The 21,985-nt window shown below is 45.2% G+C and overlaps 1 protein-coding gene across 1 annotated transcript in view; it reads left to right on the top strand.

Annotated features, from left to right (window-relative positions):
- The window catches only part of LOC147748201 (uncharacterized), a 334,565-nt gene that overhangs the window by 75,361 nt on the left and 237,219 nt on the right, over positions 1-21,985 (top strand). Inside the window, exon 4 of the mRNA XM_086959115.1 lies at positions 15,139-15,303. Coding sequence (XP_086815241.1) covers positions 15,139-15,303 — 165 coding nt within the window. The remainder of the gene's footprint in view (positions 1-15,138; positions 15,304-21,985) is intronic.

Here is a 21,985-nt window from a genome sequence, read left to right as displayed (position 1 = left end):
CGTCACTGTCAAAGGATAAGGTCAACTCTGGCGATACCTTTAGGACATGTATGAGAAAGGTGGGCAACTGAATGGATGGTAACTGCCTGAAATTAAATTCTGCAAAAAGAGAGGTCATCCTTTTTGCCAATAATTCATCCTTTTGGACACCTATATGATGGCCACCGGAACTAGGCTCCCTCCCCACCCTAGTACCTAAAATCAAAAAAATAGGAAATTTGCTAGATAAGGAGCTGAAGCTCAAAGAACAAGTTAACAGAGTTACATCCGCCTCGTTCTGCTTACTGAGATTAGTATTAAAAAAGAGATATATCTGGCCTTTGAGCTCTTGAAGACAGTAGTAATTTCTCTTGTATTTGCAAGACTCAACTACTGCAACAGTCTATATCTCATTCTTTCGACAAGCTCTCGGAAGAAACTGCAAACCCTGCAGAATTCTGAGGTGAGTTTCCTTCTTAAAATCCCTAAATTTGATTCAGCAAGGGGAGCTATTAGGAAACTTCATTGGCTGCTGAACAGACAGCACATCAGGTTCAAAGCCCTCTGTGAGGCTGATAATACGCTGCAGGGCCAAGGCCCATCACTTTTTTAGGGACACACTGAGGTGGTACATGCCCAGTAAGGACCCTCCAGTAAGGCCTGGCTAGGTTTTTCAGGTCCACCACCCTACTCTGGAATAGCCTACCTTTTGAATTTGAAACAGTTCCTTCTCTATCTGTTTTCAGGAAATCTCTGAAAACCTGGCTTTTTGTCCAGCAATAAGAGACTCGCTCTTTAAAATTAGATCATTGCCCATTAAGAGGAGACCAAACTCTCACCTTCCTGTCTTTTGCAGTGCCATAACGCCCTCAGGCAGGCGTTTGCGCTTAATAAATCCTTTTCATTCGTTTGTTTGTTCATTCATTCATGGGCCTAAGCCGCCTCAAGGAGGTATCAATACTTATTGCCCAAATACGTAAACACATCTATATTACTAATAGGCTGACCTAGGATTGAAAGGGTTTTAGTCTTGACACTTTTTGGCCCCAACTCCATTGTATACTTTTTAGGCAGATTCGTTTTTAGGCATATGTTGCCCACAAAGATAACAAAACGATCAATGAAATCATTAGTTGTACGCACTATTAAAACAGTATCATAAGCATACAGTAAAGCTGTGACCAACTTTTTCCCAACCATAGGGACATCCTTACCCTGGGACATCAAGAATGAGTCTGACAGATTCATATACAAAATAAAAAGCATAGTTTCTACGATACAGTCCTTTCAGTTGGGGAGTGACCAAAAAATCACTCCCCAACTGAAAGTCTGTGGTGCATTCACCATTTGAGCCAAACTTCACAGAGACTACCAACCCTGAGTGTAAGTCAAATAAAAAGGAAAAAAGGGCTTCATCTACCCCCATGGCCACCAGCACAGCCCATAATTTCATTCTGTCAACAGAGTCGAAGGCTGTAATGAGGTCCATGAATAGACTCCTCCTTCACGAGGGTGTACTTAGAGATCAGGAGGTAACGGTTGAGGTTCTTTTCTATCACGCCTGTACCCAGTCTAAAACCATACTGGATATCAGAAATAACCTTCTCTTTCTCTGCCCAGTCCAACAGGTGTTTCTCAGTACCCTACCTACAATCTTCACTTCAGGAATTATTAAGGAAATAGGGTGGTAACAGGCTAGGTCTGCTTGTTCCCTTTTAAAAAAAAAAAAAACATGATGATTACAGGCTTTTTCCATAAAGGAGGGATATGCTCATTTGAGGTGACATTTAGATGTTGCGTAATTATGGGGTCCCAACGATCTATGCTTGACTTGAAAAGACCCACAGGGGCACCTTATGGGTCTCTCAATTAATAAACAAATTGCCCACCATCACTGGCTTTTGCCATCCAACCTGAAGTTGTTGTTCTCACAGCCTTCTCCGTTAAGTCTGGTGATTCAAGCATTTTTTTGTGAAACTGAACCTCAACTCTTTCCCTACCCCACTTGAAACCAAGAATCACAGTGTTTACCTGGAACTGGTGGTTGCAGGTGGGGCTCTACAACATCAATTTTTGGGAGTGGACATTTATTTTTCCTCAACAGCTTTTGATTTAGAGCAAGAGAGAGAAAAACACAAACAGGAGAATGAAGGAGGCAGAGAAAGACAGAAAAGAGTGACAAAGTGAGAAATAAGGGGTGGAAAAGGAGTATATAGTGGTGGATTTAAGAAGCAGAAGGTGGAAGCAATATTGGAAATCCTGGGTATTTGGAGGCCCAACCCTTGATAGTGCTGACTCCATGCTTCTAAGCAAATCTCTGGGTCCCAGCACTTAATCTTTAACAAATTAAACACTGATTCAATGGAAACATCTTGACTCGATAGGGTGCAATCCTTTTTTACTCTAGTAGTGTGGATTATGTTATTTGCCTCGTTCATCAGATGCTCTGATTTGCCCGTTCTGCACCATCAACATTTGGTCAGGGAGAAGGTCTCTGATTTTGTGAGCCATTGGGAGTCCATCACCAGAGATTGTAGGGTCCTCCATTTGATCTGCAAGGGTTAAGTCCTCCTATGTTTGCTCACTGCTACAGAACATCAACCACCCACTAGGAAGTGTTACCATACCCATGCCTTCCATGTCCTGACCTTGTTACAGAAAGAGGTCATAGAAATTGTGCCTAAAGCAGAGACGTAACACAAAATGATGGAGGGGCCCTGCAAATGTGACAAGGGCCCCCGAATTCCCCATACCTCAAAGATGCCAATGTGCCATAGGTTCAATCAGGCCCCCCTCAAGGGTTAGGGGCTACCTGCAGAGTTGGAGGCCCCCTGCTTCTCAGAGGCTGCAGGGGCATGTGTTACACCCTTGGCCGAAAGTGGAGAGGTGTGCAGATTTGTATTCCCTCTACTTTCTGCTCCTCAACATAGATGCAGTGAGGTTTATGCACCTTTGTGTCTGCCAGGACAAGATTAGGATTAAGTCCCTGAGTCAGTCCTCCTAGACTTGAAAGCACATAATTTAATTGTGTCCCTGCATACTCCAGGATGCCTGCTTTCACCCAAAACCTTTGGGTCCACTGATTGTTATTTTCTATTCACAGTGTGCTCCCAATACTGTCAATTTAAATTGCCTTTGGGCCTCCACAGTGTTAACAACTTCCTTCAATCTGTACAAGGATAACTGCCTGGCAAAGGAAGTGCCCCCCACATTGGATTTAGACTATTTGTTATGCACCTTGTTCTTCCTTTGTCTTCGGTCTATCTGCCTAAAGAAGTCATAGCTAACTCCGATATATAGCCTGGCCTTCAATGTGGTTATTCTGAATGCAACCTGCATAAGAGACTTTCCTCTTCCTCATAGTATCTCGGCATTTGAACTATGATCCTGATGTTTCACACTCCAACGTCTATTCCTGTTCTGACAGTCTTCTGCTATGGTACTTGAGTGCCTTCTGTATACTCTTGGTGCAGCATGTCTTGTGAAGGATGTCGTTCCTCCACTGGTGCCTTATGTGGTAGTGATGTCTACATAAGAAGACCCTTTCTGCTGGTGTGGATAACTGTCCTTTAAAATCTCTCCTGGTGAATGTGCCCCTCTCCTTATGCCCTCCTCTGGTGCAGACTACTGTTACAACAAATGCCTCCTCAGAGGGCCTCAGACCGCATCTGGAGGATACTACAGACTGGGGCTGTATGTTTCTGGCAAAACCATGACTACACATCAACTTGCTGGAACTTTGGGCCATCCACTTAGCTCTAAAAGTGTCTAAAGGTTTTTATTCATTCCATATCTTGCTCTGCTGTCCTCATGAACAACATTACTACAGTCCACTACCTCAACACAAAGGGGAGAGAGATCTTTTGCCCTGTGCTAGGAGACCATGAATTTGTAACAAATGTATCAGGATTTTACAGTGGCAGTTTGTGAGGCAGGTATTTGAATGTGTGGGAGGGTGACTCAGCTACCTATACATCAAAGATCATGAATGAGAATTCCATCCTGATGCAACAAGAATAAACTTTTGAAAACCTTTCTAAACTAGGAATTCCTTGTATCAAGCTCTTAGCTAGGGTATTCCATTTGAACTCTGACTTGTAACCTGGGAGCCCGTGTGCTCGGTTACCAACCTTGCTGTGGGGAGCCTACGCCTCTGACACTGGGCGCGGGACTGCGAGGACCAGAGGTGCTTGCGCCAGAACATCGCGCGCACCTGGTGCCTCTTCCCGCCCCCTCCTCCCTGTGGACCATATAACGACTCGCGGCCCCCGCTTCCCGGGTGCCGTAGTCGTGCGTTGCAGAAGCCTTCCCTGCTTTGACTTTCATCTTCCATTTGAACTCTGACTTGTAACCTGGGAGCCCGTGTGCTCGGTTACCAACCTTGCTGTGGGGAGCCTACGCCTCTGACACTGGGAGCGGGACTGCGAGGACCAGAGGTGCTTGCGCCAGAACATCGCGCGCACCTGGTGCCTCTTCCCGCCCGCTCCTCCCTGTGGACCATATAACGACTCGCGGCCCCCGCTTCTCCGGTGCCGCTCGTAGTCGTGCGTTGCAGAAGCCTTCCCTGCTTTGACTTTCATCTTCCATTTGAACTCTGACTTGTAACCTGGGAGCCCGTGTGCTCGGTTACCAACCTTGCTGTGGGGAGCCTACGCCTCTGACACTGGGAGCGGGACTGCGAGGACTAGAGGTGCTTGCGCCAGAACATCGCGCGCACCTGGTGCCTCTTCCCGCCCCCCTCCTCCTACTTAGCCCAGCCCCCTGACGCGAACGCGGGACGCGTGCGGACGGAAGCGCGGGCGAAGACCGGGCAAAGAGCGGGCGGTTTGAGGCCGTTCGAGGACGAGGGAGGACGGGCCACCCCCCCTGCCCGGACAAGCACACCCGACTCGCCAGAGCAGAGCATTGGATTACCTGAAACTGGGAATGTCTATGCGGCAAACTAGAAGCAAATCATCTATGGATGCGGCAGGAGCAGCCCAAGGTACAATCGATAATTATTTTGTAAAGGCCGGCGCACTCTTGATAGAAGATATCGAAGTACTTGAACGACGGATCTCCCAGGAAATCGACTGGGTGCGGAGGTCCTCAATGGGTCCGCTTGCCCTAGCCAAAACACCGGAGGGGAGGGGAAACCCTTACAGATCATACCGTGGGGGTGACAGGGGCAAACCAGTCTCTCACTAAATCTGATCTTGATGATATGAGCTTATTGACCCTTCCTAATACACAGACACCACATATTGTTATCTCTAACCCCCCCAAGACACAACATCAGATGTCCCAAGTGAGAACATCCTCGATCGTACAAGGGGGGCAAAGGAAGGTGCCATCCCAAAAAGAGGGAGAGGTGGGGCTACCAAGGGGGGGAAGAAACCAAAAACCCCTAAGTCCATCACTGAAAGAAATATTTCTGTGAGGGGTGAAAACATCTTGAGTGTCTTGCCAGTGGAAGGAGATGAGGCTCCACCCCCTGAAAGAGTAGCATTGGACCCAGTACCCTTGCCTAATAATTCCATATTGGATCCCTCTAGTGAGGAAATCACACTGGCGGATATAGGCGCACTTATTAGGTCCCTCCTAAGTCCGCTAGAAGCTCGCCTAATAAAAATAGAAGATAGGCTGATCAATATAGAAAAATCCACAGTACAGCTGGCTGATTCGATAAAACCAGAAAGGAAGGGTAATACAGGGGGGCTGGAACCACTAGCTGGCAAGACCCCTCAGTTAGTAACGACACTGAAGGAGAAAGCTATAGGTTCCACACAAAATGCCCAACATAAAACAACCCAAAACAAAACTCCCCAACAACCGAACGGGAAAACCACTGCCGCACCTAACAATTGTCAATCACTGTCAATCGCCCCCCGTTCATAAAACAGACTCCAAGACCAATAATACTACTACTCCTAGTCAACCACAGAAAGATCAGCCACCACCAGCCAACACGAAAAAAAATATCCCCCCAAACAAAACTGTGAATCTTCCGCCTAAGGCAGCCCCCTACACAATAATACTAGCTGGGGTACCCGAGTTAAAACCCAATACTACAGAGACAGCTCCTCCCTTAAAAACAAGGCCATCGATTGGTTGTCCAAATATAGACCTCTCCCATCTAGCATAACAGGTGCAATCCTCACGGTGCGGAGAGCTGCTTGGGTAGGTAATCAAAGGAAAACAATTGCAGGGGATTGCATCCTGGTTAGGTTCAGGGACATTGACACAGCTGCTTATATATGCAGCTGGTCCTCCCACGACCAGGATAGCCCCATCCAGCCCTTACCTCTCTCATTTTTCTACCCTTCAAGTGCCTATGTAGCAGACAATCGGGGATGGGGGTTCCAGCAAGAGAAGAGGGAGGAGTGGGAGTCCAATAGGAGAGATGGGTGGGACAATCACCACAATGGACACATTATCGCTAATAATTTGCCAGTGCGTGATGAGGAGGAGAGCTGGGGCTTTGGTAGAAGAAGGGGGTGGGGGTGGGGGGGAAGTGCGAGAGGAGAAAACTATAACAGGCAAATGGCAAAAGAGTACCTCCGACCCTATGATGAGGAAGAAGGGTGGGAGCTTGTCAATAGGAGAAATAGGTCTGAAGGCGGCTGGGGGGGAAGACGGGGAGGAATCCCATGGTCATACACAAAACCTCAGTTCGGTTATCTTCCGACCTACAACAGATATAGCAATCTTGACTTGGTCGATTGACTACCAGAGCCGGCGACTAGTGAGCTGCCCCTAGTAAACTCCAAAAGGGATAGGTCTCCACACTCGGAAGACTCCCCGCTACAAGGGGAACACAGGGCTGCCCTGAAAACCCAGGCAATTAGCCAAGATTCAATCTGCCCGCTAGAAGAGACCCCGGCTAAAATCAATGGGGATGGAATGAGGGATGAGGTCAAATTAGGACCCCCAAAGCCAAACCCGGTAAGAAACGAACCACAGGAATCAATAAGACCACTATCACTGAACCTGATTTCGTGGAACGTGGCGGGCCTGGCCAGTAAGTTAGAATGTGAGGAATGGGTTTCCTTTACTAACTCGAGAAGCATCTGCCTATTCCAAGAAACCTGGGCAAGAGTAGAACATACTCGCCATGGCTTTGTAGTCTTCACGAAACCCGCGAAGTGGGGAGGACGAGGCAGACCCTCGGGAGGCCTGGCAACCTGGGTGGCTACCCATTTGGGCTGCAATGCTACCGTCTTAAACGTGGACTCCGATGATATTCTGGCGGTGCAGATAGAATGGCCTAACTCCCATAAACTTGTACTAATAAACGTCTATTCGAAACCCATGCCCACATCTAGAGAATCAAGCACAATTGAAGAACTTTCTGTGTTCTTGAGCCAAATTCCCAAGGAACTTCCCTACTTGGTGGTAGGTGATCTAAATGCACAGTTCGAGCCGTTGCCTGGCCTTCTTGATGGACCCTCCCAAGAGGAGGATTCAAGATGGCTGGTTCCGGCAACGATGGCACCCCCCGCAAGGGCGCGGACCCCACTCGCCCTGCAGATAACAGCTCTCACACTCAATCATGGCCTCAGGGCGTGTAATGGCCGCACGAAATCAGACGTCCCAAGTAAATTCACATTTAACAAAACTGGAAGTGAATCTAGACTGGATTATGTCTTAGTCCAAATGTCTTCATGGTCACAGGTTATCGACTTTAAGATAATAGACAGATTGGACAGCGACCATAACGCCCTAGAACTTGATTATGCCATCCCAGGCATTTCGGTTGAGGGACCGACCAAACAAAGGCCAAAGACAGGGCTGGCACTCGAGAATAACAGAAGGAGAGTGAGGTGGGAGAAACTGATCTCACGTGATGATAAGTTGCCAAAACTCTATGCCAAAATCACGCCAGCATTGGAAGAGACATTTGCCCACGGGGAAGGCCCCTTCAACGAAGAAACTAGAGCTCAACTGTGGCAAACCCATGAAGATCTTATTAACTTAATGGAGGCAGACCTCTTTAACAAGGGAAATGATAGACGTGGTGGGAATAGCAAAAAGACCTGGTACAATTCCGCGTGCCGTAAGTCTAAATGCGACCTCCTGCTAGCTATCAAGGCGGGCTATAGTAGGGAGGAAATACAACTTAGAAGAAGGTCACATAAGAAACTCCTGGAAAATGCAAGGGTGGAATGGGACGAGGCCCACTGGGAGAAACTCTTGGGTGCCTTAGGGAATAGGGATTCCCGTAAATTTTGGCGATTTGTAAATCATGGCTCGGAAGATCTTCCCTCAGCTATCGAGCCAAACATCGCCCCGAGTTTGTGGCAATCCCATTTTGAGTCCCTATATGCTTTAGAAGAGGAAGCCACGATCCATAATCCATATACCCTGGAGGCTGCCATAGAATGCGAACCCTTCACAATAAGAGAGGTTCAGAAAGCCATTGAAGGATTGTCAGCGGGCAAAGCCCCTGGCCTGGACGGGGTACCAGGCGACCTATAAAAGCAGGAGCCGGGGATTTGGGCACCATACTTGTCGCAAATTTTTAATGCGGTTCTGGGAGGAATGAGGGTACCGGACACTTGGCTGGGAGCAGAGGTAGTCCCCATATTCAAAAAGGGATCCCCACTGCTCCCAGCCAACTACCGCCCCATCAGTCTAATCGATGTCTCTCAAAAGCTCTTTGGGAGGCTGGTGCTGGATAGGCTCCAGAATTGGCTGGAGGAAACCAACACTTTGAGCCCTTACCAAGCGGGATTCAGGAGGGGGGTCTCAACGGTCGACCAAGTCTTCAGACTGAGCCTCATCTACTGGAGGACAGCGCTGATCGAGGGCGGCGCGCTGTACACGGTCTTCGTGGATCTGCGTGCCGCTTTCGATCTGGTGCCTAGATCCAGGTTGTGGACGGTTATGGAGGATTTGGGGGTCCCAAAAGACATTCTCGCAATCCTCATCAAATTACACCTAAACAACTTTGCACAAGTCAGGTGCGGGAACAACGGCATTCTAACTAAAAGGTTCCCCGTTGGAAGAGGGGTGAGGCAGGGCTGCGTGCTCGCACCGACCCTGTTTTGCCTCTTCGTGAACGGGGTAATAGAGCACCTGACTAGGATTGCCAATATTGATGCCCAAAAACTGTGCGGCAGCAGGGTCCCCGCAATAATGTTTGCGGATGATACCCTGCTGCTGTCCAAATCCCCTATGGGCATCCAGCGGGTGTTAGAAGGGTTTCTGGGCTTCTGCGAGGAAAGGGGACTAGAAGTTAACCCGCAGAAAATTAAATTCATGATTTTAAACCCAATGCCGACCAACCGCCAAAACCCAAAGCTGGGAGAAGTAAGCTTAGAAAGAGTGAAGACATTCCAGTACCTGGGGATAACTCTTAACCAAAACTTGACGTGTGAGACCCATCAAGCCAAATCGACCATGAAATTGACTCAGAGGGCGGGTGGTATTCTAAGAATTGCTGGCAAATCTACTTACCGCCCACTTGGTCCAGCAATTCAAATCTACAAAGTACAGGCTCGGGGGCAGTTACTTATGGAGGAGAGCTATGGGGCCACGTTCCATCCCAAAGCTTGTTAACTGCCGAAAATAAGTTCTTAAGGCAACTAACATCCCTCCCCTGTAGTACACCACTTTTGCCCCTAAGATTGGATCTGGGCGTGAGGCCAATTACCGAGGAACTTGGCCTCAAACCACTGGCTTTTTGGCGCCGCCTATGGAGCACCCAGGAGCTGACAACCTACAGAGCGGAGCTCCAGGAATTTTTAGCTGCGCCAAAAGTAAGCAGTATACCATGGTTAAGTTACATAAAGAACATGTGTGAGTCCCTTGGAATCCCAGGACTATGGGCAGATCCTGAGAGAGCCAGCATCAGTATCTCGAGGAAGATGCTGTCTAGAACTTATGACTATATGCTTGCCGGAGCACTGGACAATGTCCGTGAAGGATCCCTAACTTTCCATTTTATTCAATCCAAAGACACTTTTACTATGGAATGTGTATTGAATGATATCATGCCTCCCTCAACAAGGAAACTATTCTTGCAGTGGAGGTATGGGACATTAGCTTTGGGGTCCTTTACCAAAGGATGGACGAGTCAATCCAGTACCGGGACATGTCCTGCATGTGCCAACATACAGGAGACCGAAGTGCATGCAGTATTTATGTGCCCAGCTTATAGGAAAAGCAGAAAGTACTGGATCGTCCCGCTGCTCAAAAACTGGGGTTTCAGACAACTCCTACCAGCTTATAGAGTTTTAAAAACTGACTTATCCCCGGTAACTGTCTTGGCAATGTCAAAATGTTTAACTGCAATGTGGGTTACACGTGCTAGATTGCTAAAGGGATTGGGGAGGTAGACTTAACCCATCAACCCTCGATTGAGTGAATCTGTCTTTTAAATTCATTTTGAACCATTTTGGTTTTTTATTTTATGCTCTTAAAAATGTGTTTATCACTTGGTTTTAATGATGTAACATTTATGTGCATATCTTTTATGGTCTTGTGACTGAAATAAAGATTTGAAATTGAATTGAGTTATTGGTCACAAGCTTCAACCCCTTTGAGACTTGCTTGTGAGATGTTCTGCACTCTGTGCTTTCCCTGGTTTGGAGGTCTCTACTGTGAAAGGATACATGGTTAAATTGTTCTTCATCTTGTGTCTCCTTGACAAGTCTTCCTTGTTCAGGTTGCCCTTTGTGGCATGTTCCTTGAAGGGATTATTGTATGTTTTCTCCCACCCCTTTTGTGGTTCTGCAGTAGAATTTAAACTTTGTTCTGAATAACCTTATGGTATCACCAATATTACCAATACACAGCTGATCCCTTAATATTTTAACACTGAAAAACAGCCTCTTTGCTCACAATTACTACTGCCAGCAGGATTTAAGAATTGCAGACCCTGCAGGTCTGTCCACCATTTACAGTATTTTACCTGGAGTAGTTGGTCCTACATACCTATGCCTCTTTTCTGCCTAAAGTGCTGTCCCACTTCTACATGGGTCAGTCCATAACTCCTACATGTTTCTTTTTATCTTCTCCTACCTCCAAAGAAGAGGAGCACTAGACAAAATGGTCACAACCTCAACATCATCTCCTACGCCGATGACACCCAGCTGATCCTCTCCCTCACCAAGTAACCCCACACCGCCAAAACCAACCATCACGAAGGAATGAAGGCTGTCGCTGAATGGATGAGGAACAGCTGACTGAAGCTGAACTCGGACAAGACGGAGGTCCTCATCCTCAGATCCACCCTTTCGGCCTGGGACGACTCCTGGTGGCCAACCGCACTGGGAACCGCCCCAACACCCACCAACCATGCACGCAACCTAGGGGTCAACCTCGACTCCAAACTCTCTATGACTAAACAGGTCAACGCCGTCTCCTCCTCCTGCGTCAACACCCTCCGCATGCTCTGCAGGATCTACAAGTGGATCCCCACTGAAACGAGAAGAACGGTCACCCAGGCCCTCGTCAGCAGCAGGTTGGACTACGGAAACGCCCTCTGCACAGGAGCCTCGGCCAAACTCCTGAGACGACTCCAACGCATCCAGAACGCCTCTGCATGCCTGATCCTCACATCCCTTGCCGCAGCCACATCACACCCCACCTGAGAGACCTGCACTGGCTCCCGGCCAACATGAGGATAACCTTCAAGCTCCTCACCCACGCACACAAGGCACTCCACAACACTGGACCAATGTACCTCAACAGAAGACTCAGCTTCTACACCCCCATCCGTCAGCTCCGCTTGGCCGACCTCGCCCTCGCCAAAGTGCCCCGCTCTTGAAGCGCGGCCTCCGGTGGCAGATCGTTCTCCCACCTTGCCGCCAAGACCTGGAACACCCTCTCCGTCCAACTATGGCAGACCCAAGGCCTGCTGACCTTCAGAAAACTCCTCAAGACCTGGCTTTTCGAGCAGTAGTAGGATTCCCCACCCCAGCGCCTTAAGGCCCTCACAGGTGAGTAGTGCGCTTTACAAATGATATGATTGATTGATTGATTGATTGAATGGCCATAAGAAGTGTTGTCTTCTATTAAATCGAATGGATGAGATAAGATTAAGTAGATAACTGGTTCTTTCACTAGCACAAAGAAGGGTAAAGATGGTACCAATTACGCTATTTCTTGTTGAACACACTTTGCATTAAAATATGTTGCTCTGTGACCAGGACAGACCAATGTTTAAAACAATGGTGTCCAATCTAAAGGGATACTAGTAGTTTTTACTTTCTTGGCCTCAGTGGTTGCTGTGCGGCCACTTGATCTTGTTGAATGCCTTTGCTAGTTATTATTATCTGGTGGCTTAAGCAAGAAGTGATGGCTGCTCGTCAGAGAAGTTCAGCTGAATTTTCTTGGTGAACTGTCACTAATCATTCCAGTCACTGCTTTGGGCAAAGGAAATATTTTGTTAACTTTAGTGATGTCTTCGTGGATACTATATCCTCTGGCAGATTTCTTGCCACCCTTCCTCCTCCCCTTCTGGTGTAGTGTTGTTCTTAATAATATTCTAAGATATCTGGTGGTTATGTTCTGATTGCACAGTGATCTGCTGGGGTTAAGGTCTCTTTGGTTCTGCTCCTTACACCTTGGCCATGATGTCACTTCTGGAGTGGGGCGTACCCCAAATGGACGTGTGTGGCGTCAGCTGGCCGTGCTGGAGAGCTGCAGTTAAAAAAAAATGCTATGGATCTAGTCGCGGTTCTGAGGATATTAAAGTGAGGAATCTGTGGGAAGATATAATATTCACCACAAAAATTGTTTCTGAAGGCAAAAAATATTTGCTCATGAGTTACTGGAGGTGTTCTGGTTACATGGGGTTAGGACTGCCAATAATGTATTGAAAGCAGGGTTGTGTGTTGGTTTTGGGTTAGGTGATTAGAATAGTCAGAGTAAAACTAGATAATGTCCAAAACCAGACTCCTTTTCATACATTAGCGTTGTATTGGGTGGTGCTTTGGAGGTTAACAGTCAACCTCAGTTGTGTTGTGAGGGAAAAGCACGAGGAGAGGCAATGCAGTCTTCACAGTCCCCCAAAAAACGAATCCTACACCAGTCATATGGGTAGACTCAATATGTACTAAAGAAGTAAATTTCATGTCATTGAATGTTCTGCTGTTAACCATGGTGTATTCATGATAAGGAAATCTGTCGTGCGTGACCAACCTGTGGATACACAGGGGCAGATTTACAAGGACTGGCACATCTCTGCATATTAGCAGGGATGGGCCAGTAAAGATGCGCCACGTAAAACTACCATTGGACCACCACGCATGTGTCGCATTTACAATGTGGCACACCGTGGTCAAGGATAGTCAGATGCGTGTCGCACTTTTTGTCGTAAGGGCGGCGCATTGCTGGAGTTGTTTCAAAAGTGCAACGCAACCCCAGCAATGCTCAGGGGCGGCCTATACCTAACATGTTGCGTCACCCCTTACGCCTGCTACAAGCATGCGTAAGGGCTTGACGCAGCGGGGACGTAAAAGTGACTCAGTGAAATCGTGTAGATTTCACTGTGTCACTTTTACGAGGCTTCCTTGCGAGGGGACGCCTACCCTGCATACATTATACCTGACTCAGGTATAATGAAGCGCAGGGTTTTACAACGTGACGCATCTCACTAGATGCGTCACGTTGTAAATCTGTTGCATTGTGGTGCATTGTTCACAACGCCGCTGCGTCACAGAAGTGACGCAACACTGCCGTAAAGATGTCACAAGGGGCTTGTAAATCTGCCCCATAGTATGTTGCCTACCTTTCTATATCATCATAAATCTTTACAATGACCCTGAAGCACTTTCTTTACCTGGATCCCCTTTTTCATACACTTGGTTCGCTGAATTTATGAAAGATTGAGGGAAAGTGATAGAGAGATGGAATTAGTGTGTGTTTGTACTTAGGTGTAATAACGTCGAATTCTTAAAAGTTAAGAACTGGACAGTGACTTTGTTACTTGTTATTTGATGTTTAACAGGTTGATTATCTGATCCCACATCTCTCTTTAAGTAAGCTACGCATACTTGACTTTGCTATTTGGTGAGAGACAAGTGCTAAAGGGGAGTACTTGGCCATGCAGTGGGAGCGCAACCATATTTTCGTCCAGAACACCAGTGGCTAATTACAGAAATTGTTACAAATGATTCACAGTGACTACAGGAATGCATAGGCCTCTAGGAAAAGGCAGCACACAGAGTCCACGCAAGACAGTGTCACTTTTAATGCTGACATTGTCTTCACATGCTCTGGCCAGCATGGCCGCTTTTCAAAACACATTCTCCGCTGGTCCTCTGTTTTCATATCGCAGGGAGTGAACGTCAGGGCTGTCATCATACAGGGAGTGAAGGTCAGGACTCTCATCATACAGGGTGTGAAGATCTGGACTGTCATCATACAGAGTGTGAAGGTCAGCTTGACATGTACATGAGTTACCAGTTCTATGATGAGCTTTCAGCTAATAAGTTCAACCTTCAGGGAGTTATCCAAGCCTGGTCAAGCCTCAGGGGGAAGAGCAAGAGAGTGCTGGTATGCACATCTGTCTGCAGCTGGTCTGTAGGCTCTACATCTTGACATCCCACGGTGAATCCCATTACTGTTCGGACGTTTTTGCCATGGTCCAGGGAGTCCGATAGGGTCCTGCTAAATATCAGAAGTAGACCCATATTTCAAAGTTGAAAAAATCACCCTTCCTGGGGAGGTTCAGCATTAGGGTTAAAGTCCAATTTAATAATTTAGTGCACAACTGAACGGAGGGGCGAAGGATAATAGTTAAACATGCAAGAGTCACTTAAATGAAAATGCAAATATATATCACTGTCTTGAATGCATAATAAGGAAGCCCAATCTTTTAAGGTCTTTGGCCCTTTCAATGACACCAACAGCTTTAAACTCTCTCTAACCGTCTCACGCATTACATCTCTATGTGTGAAAGTGGGGCCTGCAATGCCGATGCATGTATGGAACATATTTCCCATTACTTACTTGAAGCTTGAGAAACCCTTTTAACTATAGAAGGGCCAAGAAGATTTGCTTTGCTTGTTCTTAAAAGTCAATACATCTATTTGGGTTAATTTTGACGAGCAATGTAGAGGTGACAGATTAAAACCCAGTAGATACCCAAATCATAAATAAATGAATAATTTTAATTTTATTGCTGCTTCAATGAGTAACTCAGGCTGTCTTCTTTCTATTGGTACCCAGGAGTTGAACGAGGTACGGATGACCGTCCAGAGCAATGTTCTTGGACAGAAAAGCAGTGTTAAAACACAGCCGGACCTGACCAGCGTCCTCCAGGACGTCCACAGCCAGTACGATGGTATCAGGATGAAGATTCAGAATGAATACACGAAGTGGTTCAAGACGCATGTAAACCACCCACCAGGGCCACACAAACGTTTCCGGGTGAAAAGGGGCTGGCCGACTGCTAAGCCGGTCACCTGCAAAGAGATGAAGATGTTTTGTCTTTGTGTCGTGATGTAGCAAACAGGGATACTTAAATCAGTGTTTCCAATACAGGAAGAGAGAGGCACACATCTTGCTCCACTGCGGCATTCTCTGTGTGCAGAATCTTGGCTGAAAACTGTGAGTGTGTGTATGCGTGTGCGTGTGTGTGTCTGTGAGTGCGTGTGCGCGCGTGTCTACATATTTGAAACAATGCTAATTAAAACACATTCGTCTAATTAAGTGAAGTCGAATGAAATTGCAATGTTTTTGTTGTTGTTTCTTTTCCTCATTTGCCATCAGATAAATTCAGAGCTAGTTCAAACTGCTCCTGCGGCCCCCTTCTCAAAATGGCACCAACTGTAGAGCTCTGTATTTAGATGGATATGCTTTATCAGTGCCTCTCTACAGATTGGTTCTGTATCTCTCGGGCGCCTCACAGAAACCAGAGAGATTGGGTAAATTAGTGTAAGGCTTAATCATTGGACTTTTTAAAGCTAATTTCATTCTATTGGTCTAAACTGTTCAGCCATTTTTCACATGGACCCCAAAAGTCTTTTTTACTCTTTTTATCTTCATTTAATCTAACTATATCCAGCTTCATCGTGTAATTCATAAAGATCACCCAATCCAAAAGAGTTGGAGAAATATCCTTAACCCATTTTTTGCAGATTTCCCTTCGTGCAAGTAAGATCAGGTATAAGCATAGTCAATTTTCCCCTCCTATCATAGACTCATAATGTGGAAACAATCCAAAGAAAACCACATTCATGCTTACCTGAACACTTGTGCCAAAAATACCTTCCATACCTCTTTTCACCTCCGCCCAAAAGTTAGCTAGCTTTGGGCACATTGAAAACATAAGAACATCGTCCGCACTGGTCTGGAAACATTTTGGGCACTTTGGCGCTGGGCTGTGAATACAAAATATATGATTTCTTTTTAAATTTACAGGTTGCACTGTTGTGTGTAGAATGTTGTGAGATACTTGACATATATCTTCGAGATTGCAGCGAGGCAAGTTCTCTCCCCACAGCGCGGTTGGTAGTTTGAATTAAGCCTCTTCCAGGTCGAGAAGTAGCCAGTACAGAGTCACCACCTCTTTCTTTTTTACGATCTTCTTTGATAGTGTGGTTTCCAGTTCATTTGGCATGCCCACATCCATTCCAACAGTTTGATGCCAGCTTTTTATTTGCTAATATTAAATTTAGATAGTCCTTTGTCGACCAATAAGTTTATCTCATCCTAGAATAGCAAAATTCCTTCTGGTGCTAATTGACCCCATCGGAGAATTCCTGCCCTGAGTAGAGGGGTTGGCATCTTTAGTCGATCCTGGTGAATTCCAGATGGGTGCAAGAGCGCTAAAATAGCAAATTTTTAGAGTTTTCTTAATCTTGGCCGAAGTGCTCACTAAGCTGTGCAATGTTTTTAGGTGAACTTTAAAAAAAATCTTGGGTCTCCATATTTATATAAGAAACCATGGCTTCCTCTCTCTACATCCAGGAGCATCTCCTTAAACATTACACCAATATCCGAGCCGTCTGGTAAGTCCATAAGTATTTTACCTGCCCTCAGTGAGAATACCCTTGCATATAAAACTAAATCCAGGAGGCACAACCCTCCTTTATTTTTCTTCCTGCGTAGCTTCCTCCATGAAATTTGAGATCCTTTCGAAGCCCAAATAAAGGTGTTTAGTTTTGACTGGATAGTTTTCAAGGTTTTCTCATTGAATACCAGCGGAATATTTTGTAGTAAGAAGATTATTTTTGGCAACAGCATCATTTTTTATTAAGTTGACTCTACTGATCAGAGTCAAAGGTAAATATGCCCAACCTGCTATGGAATTATGTATTTCTTTCCCAATTTTATGAAGATTTGTTTCTGTAATCTTATCAATATCTTGAGTGATTAATATTCCTAAATATCTTATTGTTTTTTTTGTTTGATAGACACAGGGTCCCAAGTTCCATGCCTTGCATTCAGTTTTTTCTACATGTATTTCATATCCGGAAATCTGCCCGAACTTCTGTACTTCTTTGAATATTAACGGGATTGTGATATTTAAATTACCCGTAAGCATCATGAGATCGTCGGCATATAATGCCACCTTTCTCTGACATTCACTGAACTTCAAGGGAGGTATACTTGGATGTGTTCTAAACTTTTCAGCCAGCGGCTTGAGGTACAGGTTAAAAAGCATAGGGGATAGCTAGCAGCCCTGGCGAGTGCCTCTCTGGATTGTAACTAGGTTAGATAAATTGCCATTTATTAAGATTCTGGCTGTGGGGGGCCTTATTAATCAGTGAAATTGATCTGCAGAAATTTTCTCCTAGGTTGATCTCTTTTAATATGTATTTTAAATAGGCCCAGTTCAAATAGCTTCGTGGCATCTATGGTAATTATGGTCAGGGGGTTAGTGTCGCTACATCTATTGTTCCTATTAAATTATAAGTAAGGTCTCTTATGCCCCTGCATTTTCTTTTACAATACATGAAACCTGCAAATTGACTCCCACTCAAAAGTCAGGGACCAAATAGGGTTTGAATCCAGCACCTAAAATGGCAGCTGGAAAGCTTGCCAGTTTGTGATAAAGGAGATGCTTTTTTATCAGGAGTGACTTTTATTTTCCATCGTCTTTGTAACAGATGGTCATGAAATGTTGCCTTCCAAAATGTAGCTGACTGAGTACATTACTGAGTACATTACTAAGACTTGTGTAAATCTGACTATGGGGTCAAAAGTTATAGATAAATCAAAAATCCTTTTTGAATGTAAAGTACGGCTGAACCATAACTACACAGTGGCACCGACAAACACCATATATGTATGGCTCAGATTTTGCACAGGCAAAACCATAGCAATTCAGCAGGCATAGTTACCTTAGTTAATTTTAACTTACCCCCCCTGCAGTCACTGAGGTGAGTAAATGTATTTCGTAAATGTTTCTGAGACTTAAAGTGTAAGTGTTTCGTAAAAGTTTCTGAGGATTAAAGATATATATATTAAGCTACTGCATAAGTTAAAATACTATTCTTTACTACAAATGAGTGATACTAATTGAAACATATGTCACCTGATCTGTATTCCTGTTTTTAAAGCAGGTGTACTATTTAGCAGTGAACTAACGGCTACACTGACACGTGCCATTTTGATGTATGTGTTCGGTAGTGCTTTGCGACAGTCTAAGCTGTTCATTGATACTTCACTCCACAGTGATAGTGAGTATAGTTTTGTTTTATGACATACTGACCAGCTTCCTTAGGCTTCTCTCCTTTGTGATGAATGACTGTAGTAGTGGATTGCAATAAATTCATCTGTTCACTAAGGCCCATGTGTACGAAAATTCCATTTTGCATTCCCTCAATTGTGAATCCTAAGAAATTGCTATTTAGGAAATGCAAAATGGAATGTACCCAAATTGCAATTCCTATAGAGTCGCAATGGCTATTAGGAAATCATAAATTTGGAAAAACAATCACACCTATGGCCCAAGGACCCCCCTTAAATCTAAAAAAAAGTAGTGCACTTGTAATGCACTCCAACGCCCTTGGGGTGGGTTCTTGCACATCGCACTGCAAAAAGAGCATTTTGTGTGCCTTTTTCCATTTTGCACATGGTTACCATCAAATTGGAATCATTGATATAAGCATTTCCTAAATGACCATTTCACATTTAGGAAATGCTTCGTACATGTGCTTAAGAAACCGCAAATAGGAAATCCCTATTTGCGATTTCCTATCACAAAATGCAATTCCTACGGGGTAGAAATCTCAATTTGCGACCACAATTCTGCTTTAGTACATATGGAAAGCATATTAAGCGTTCCTTAATGGCCCAAAATAGCGATTCATTCAGGCAAGAAATGCTAAATGGCTTTGTACATATGGCCCTTGGATCTTTAGCAAACATTTATAACAGACGGACCTCTCTGGTCGCACTTTTCTCCAGGATGAAGAATAATTTTACTTGTGGTTTGTAACACAGTGGCGTACCTGCTAAGTCCTCCCTACTGGCCATGGGAATGAGTAGTGGTTTGTGTAAATCTGACATTTGCACTAAAACCCCTTTCCGGTTTCACAAATGGTGTTTTGTAGCTTGCAATAGACTAGCATGTATGTTTAGATGTTTTACTTCGGTCAGTAGTATTTAGAGTAGTGGTTCAGATTCAGAAGAGACAAGATTATCCACTGAGAACTAACTCTTAGGTGATAACTTAGTGTAGTGGTTGATAAGGTTACAGTCAGCTCTGTGCTGTAGATCCCTCACCTGTGTTTTCTTCCTATTTAAAAATAATGAACTGGTATTTTATAACGAATACTGAAATTTGCTTTGCTGAATGATGTCATCAGTGATGTCATTAGTGTAGAAGTGGGCGTTGAACTTGCAGAGTTTTTTTCACTCCTCACTCTGCTTGGAGCGCGGAGTTCGGCAAAATACACTGCCTCCCACATAGCGTAACAGAGTTCATCGGCACAGGCCGCCAGCCCACCCCTACCTTCTCCTACTTTTATACAAATGACTCCATCCACCATAGTCAGCTGGACACCCCTAATCGCTGGAGCACTATTATTCTGCAGGCAAAGAAGGAGGGACCCGGGCCACTGATAGGAGCCTGGAACTCGCCTTCACCACAGTAAGATTGTGAAGCACACTGGCTGGAGCACAGTTGTGAGTGGGGGTGACAAGAGAGGTCCCTCCCCTGTCACCCAGTCAGCCACAGACATGACAGAGCGTCATTTCTGACTTTCATTATGGTTGACAGGCGTATATGTGAGGCTGTGCAAAGTCACTGTCCCATGTTTTGCCATGCGACGAGGAGGCAGTCCTTGTTTTGAGGGGTACGTTTCTGCATTGGGAAGTGTCTGTCTAGAGGGAGGAGCCTCTGTCAGGGCTGGGTGCAGGCTTTGGGACAGCTCGCATCCCTCTATGGACCTGATGCTGCTACCTTGCTCCCTCTGGGAAGAACAGGCTGGCACACAATGCACTGTAACGGCTTTCTGAGATGGCAGAGCTCTATTTTTGCCCTGGATTGCCCTCTGCACAAAATTGGACAGCTGTGTCTTCACCCACCGGACCCTGTATTCAAAATTGGAGTAGCATGCCGCAATGTGTTTAGCTATTGGTGTGTCTGGGCCACGTATATCAACAAGTCTTTCGCTGCACAAAACTATATAAACTATTTGATACAGAATTTCCATAGGCACTGAGAGTTCAGATTAGGACGGAGCGGAACTACACGGAATTCTACAGCGTTATTATGAATTCTTCGTAGTGCAACTCCACGAGTTCTGTCCACCCCTACATCAGAGATGCCATTTGAGATATCATCAGTAATGTTAACAGTGATTTCACTGACCATATAATGAGTGATGTAATATGTGAGGTCATAAGCAGTGCATGGCAGGGATAAAAGTTATAGTCTGCTCAAGTACGTATAACTGCTGAATTTCTGTTTTTTTTTGTATGTAAAGTCTGAGACTAACTAATGTCCCTATAAAATTTGTTTTTTTCACTGAATTTCTAAGGTTTCCTTAAATTCTATTTCCTAACTATAACATCACTATAACCTACTGAGCAATTTTTGTACACCAGTCTGCTTTTCAGTTTCACTCCACACTCTTTTGTTTCCTTCCATCACACTCTTTTAGCTCCGTTTCCATAGTAACCCTGTTTCCAATAGTCTCTGCCTACTTTCCCTCAACAGCATACTAACTTCACATTAACTGTAGCAGGTGTGGGGGTTGAATGTTTGCAATTCCAAGCATCACCCAAACAACGTAACTTTTTTTTACAATGTTAATCAGAGAGTTAGTACATTTTTTCTTAAAATCACTACCTAATTTTAGTTCCCTGTGCATCTCCATTATCAAATCAAATATGTTCTTTTATATTTTACTTGCTTTCCTCCATTGTAACTGTCTTTCAAACTGCCCCATACAGCTGCAGCCGTTTTCTGTGTGCTACTCCTTCTTGTCTCCAAAATGGTTGGAGTCTGGATCCTGGGCCATAATTTTGTGTTTTGGGCGACAGAGAGTGCTAGAAAGAGTGGCATTGACAGAGACCTATGTTAACCTGGTGTAGACATTACTTGGGTTGGCCCGAGAGGGTTAAAGTGGCATCAATTGCTGCCTATGGATGAAAGCTTTGCTCATTGTATTAGTGGTTGTGTAGGTAAGTAACTGGGTGTCTAAGTGGTTGTGTGGTTGTGTAACTGGGTGATTTAGTGTGTGGTGGGTATCTGAGTTGGTGCGTTAGTGCTTGTGTGGGTCTGTGAATGGGTTTTTGAGTCAGCCTCAGTCTGTGCATGTAACAGTGGTAGGGCGATGGGCCCAGATAAGGGGGCATTTCGAGGGATGAGGCAGAGGGAAAATTATTTATTTATTTAATTTTCCCTCGGCATCGTCCCTCAAAATTTCCCCTTACCTGGCCCCACTGCCACACCGCTGTTACCTGCATGGACCGTGGCTGGTATGAGTTGGTCCATAAGTGCCTGTGTGAGTGGCTGTATTGATAAGTGAATAGATGCACAAGTATTTTTTTGGGACTCTGAATAGGTGTGACTGGATGTATGGGTGTGTGAGTAGGTGTGTAAGTATTTAAGTATGTA

Source organism: Lissotriton vulgaris, chromosome 1_1 (assembly GCF_964263255.1).
Source record: "Lissotriton vulgaris chromosome 1_1, aLisVul1.2, whole genome shotgun sequence".
Classification (NCBI taxonomy): Eukaryota; Metazoa; Chordata; class Amphibia; order Caudata; family Salamandridae; genus Lissotriton; species Lissotriton vulgaris.
Note: the sequence above shows the minus strand (reverse complement) of the source record. Positions and strands in the feature narration are given on the sequence as shown.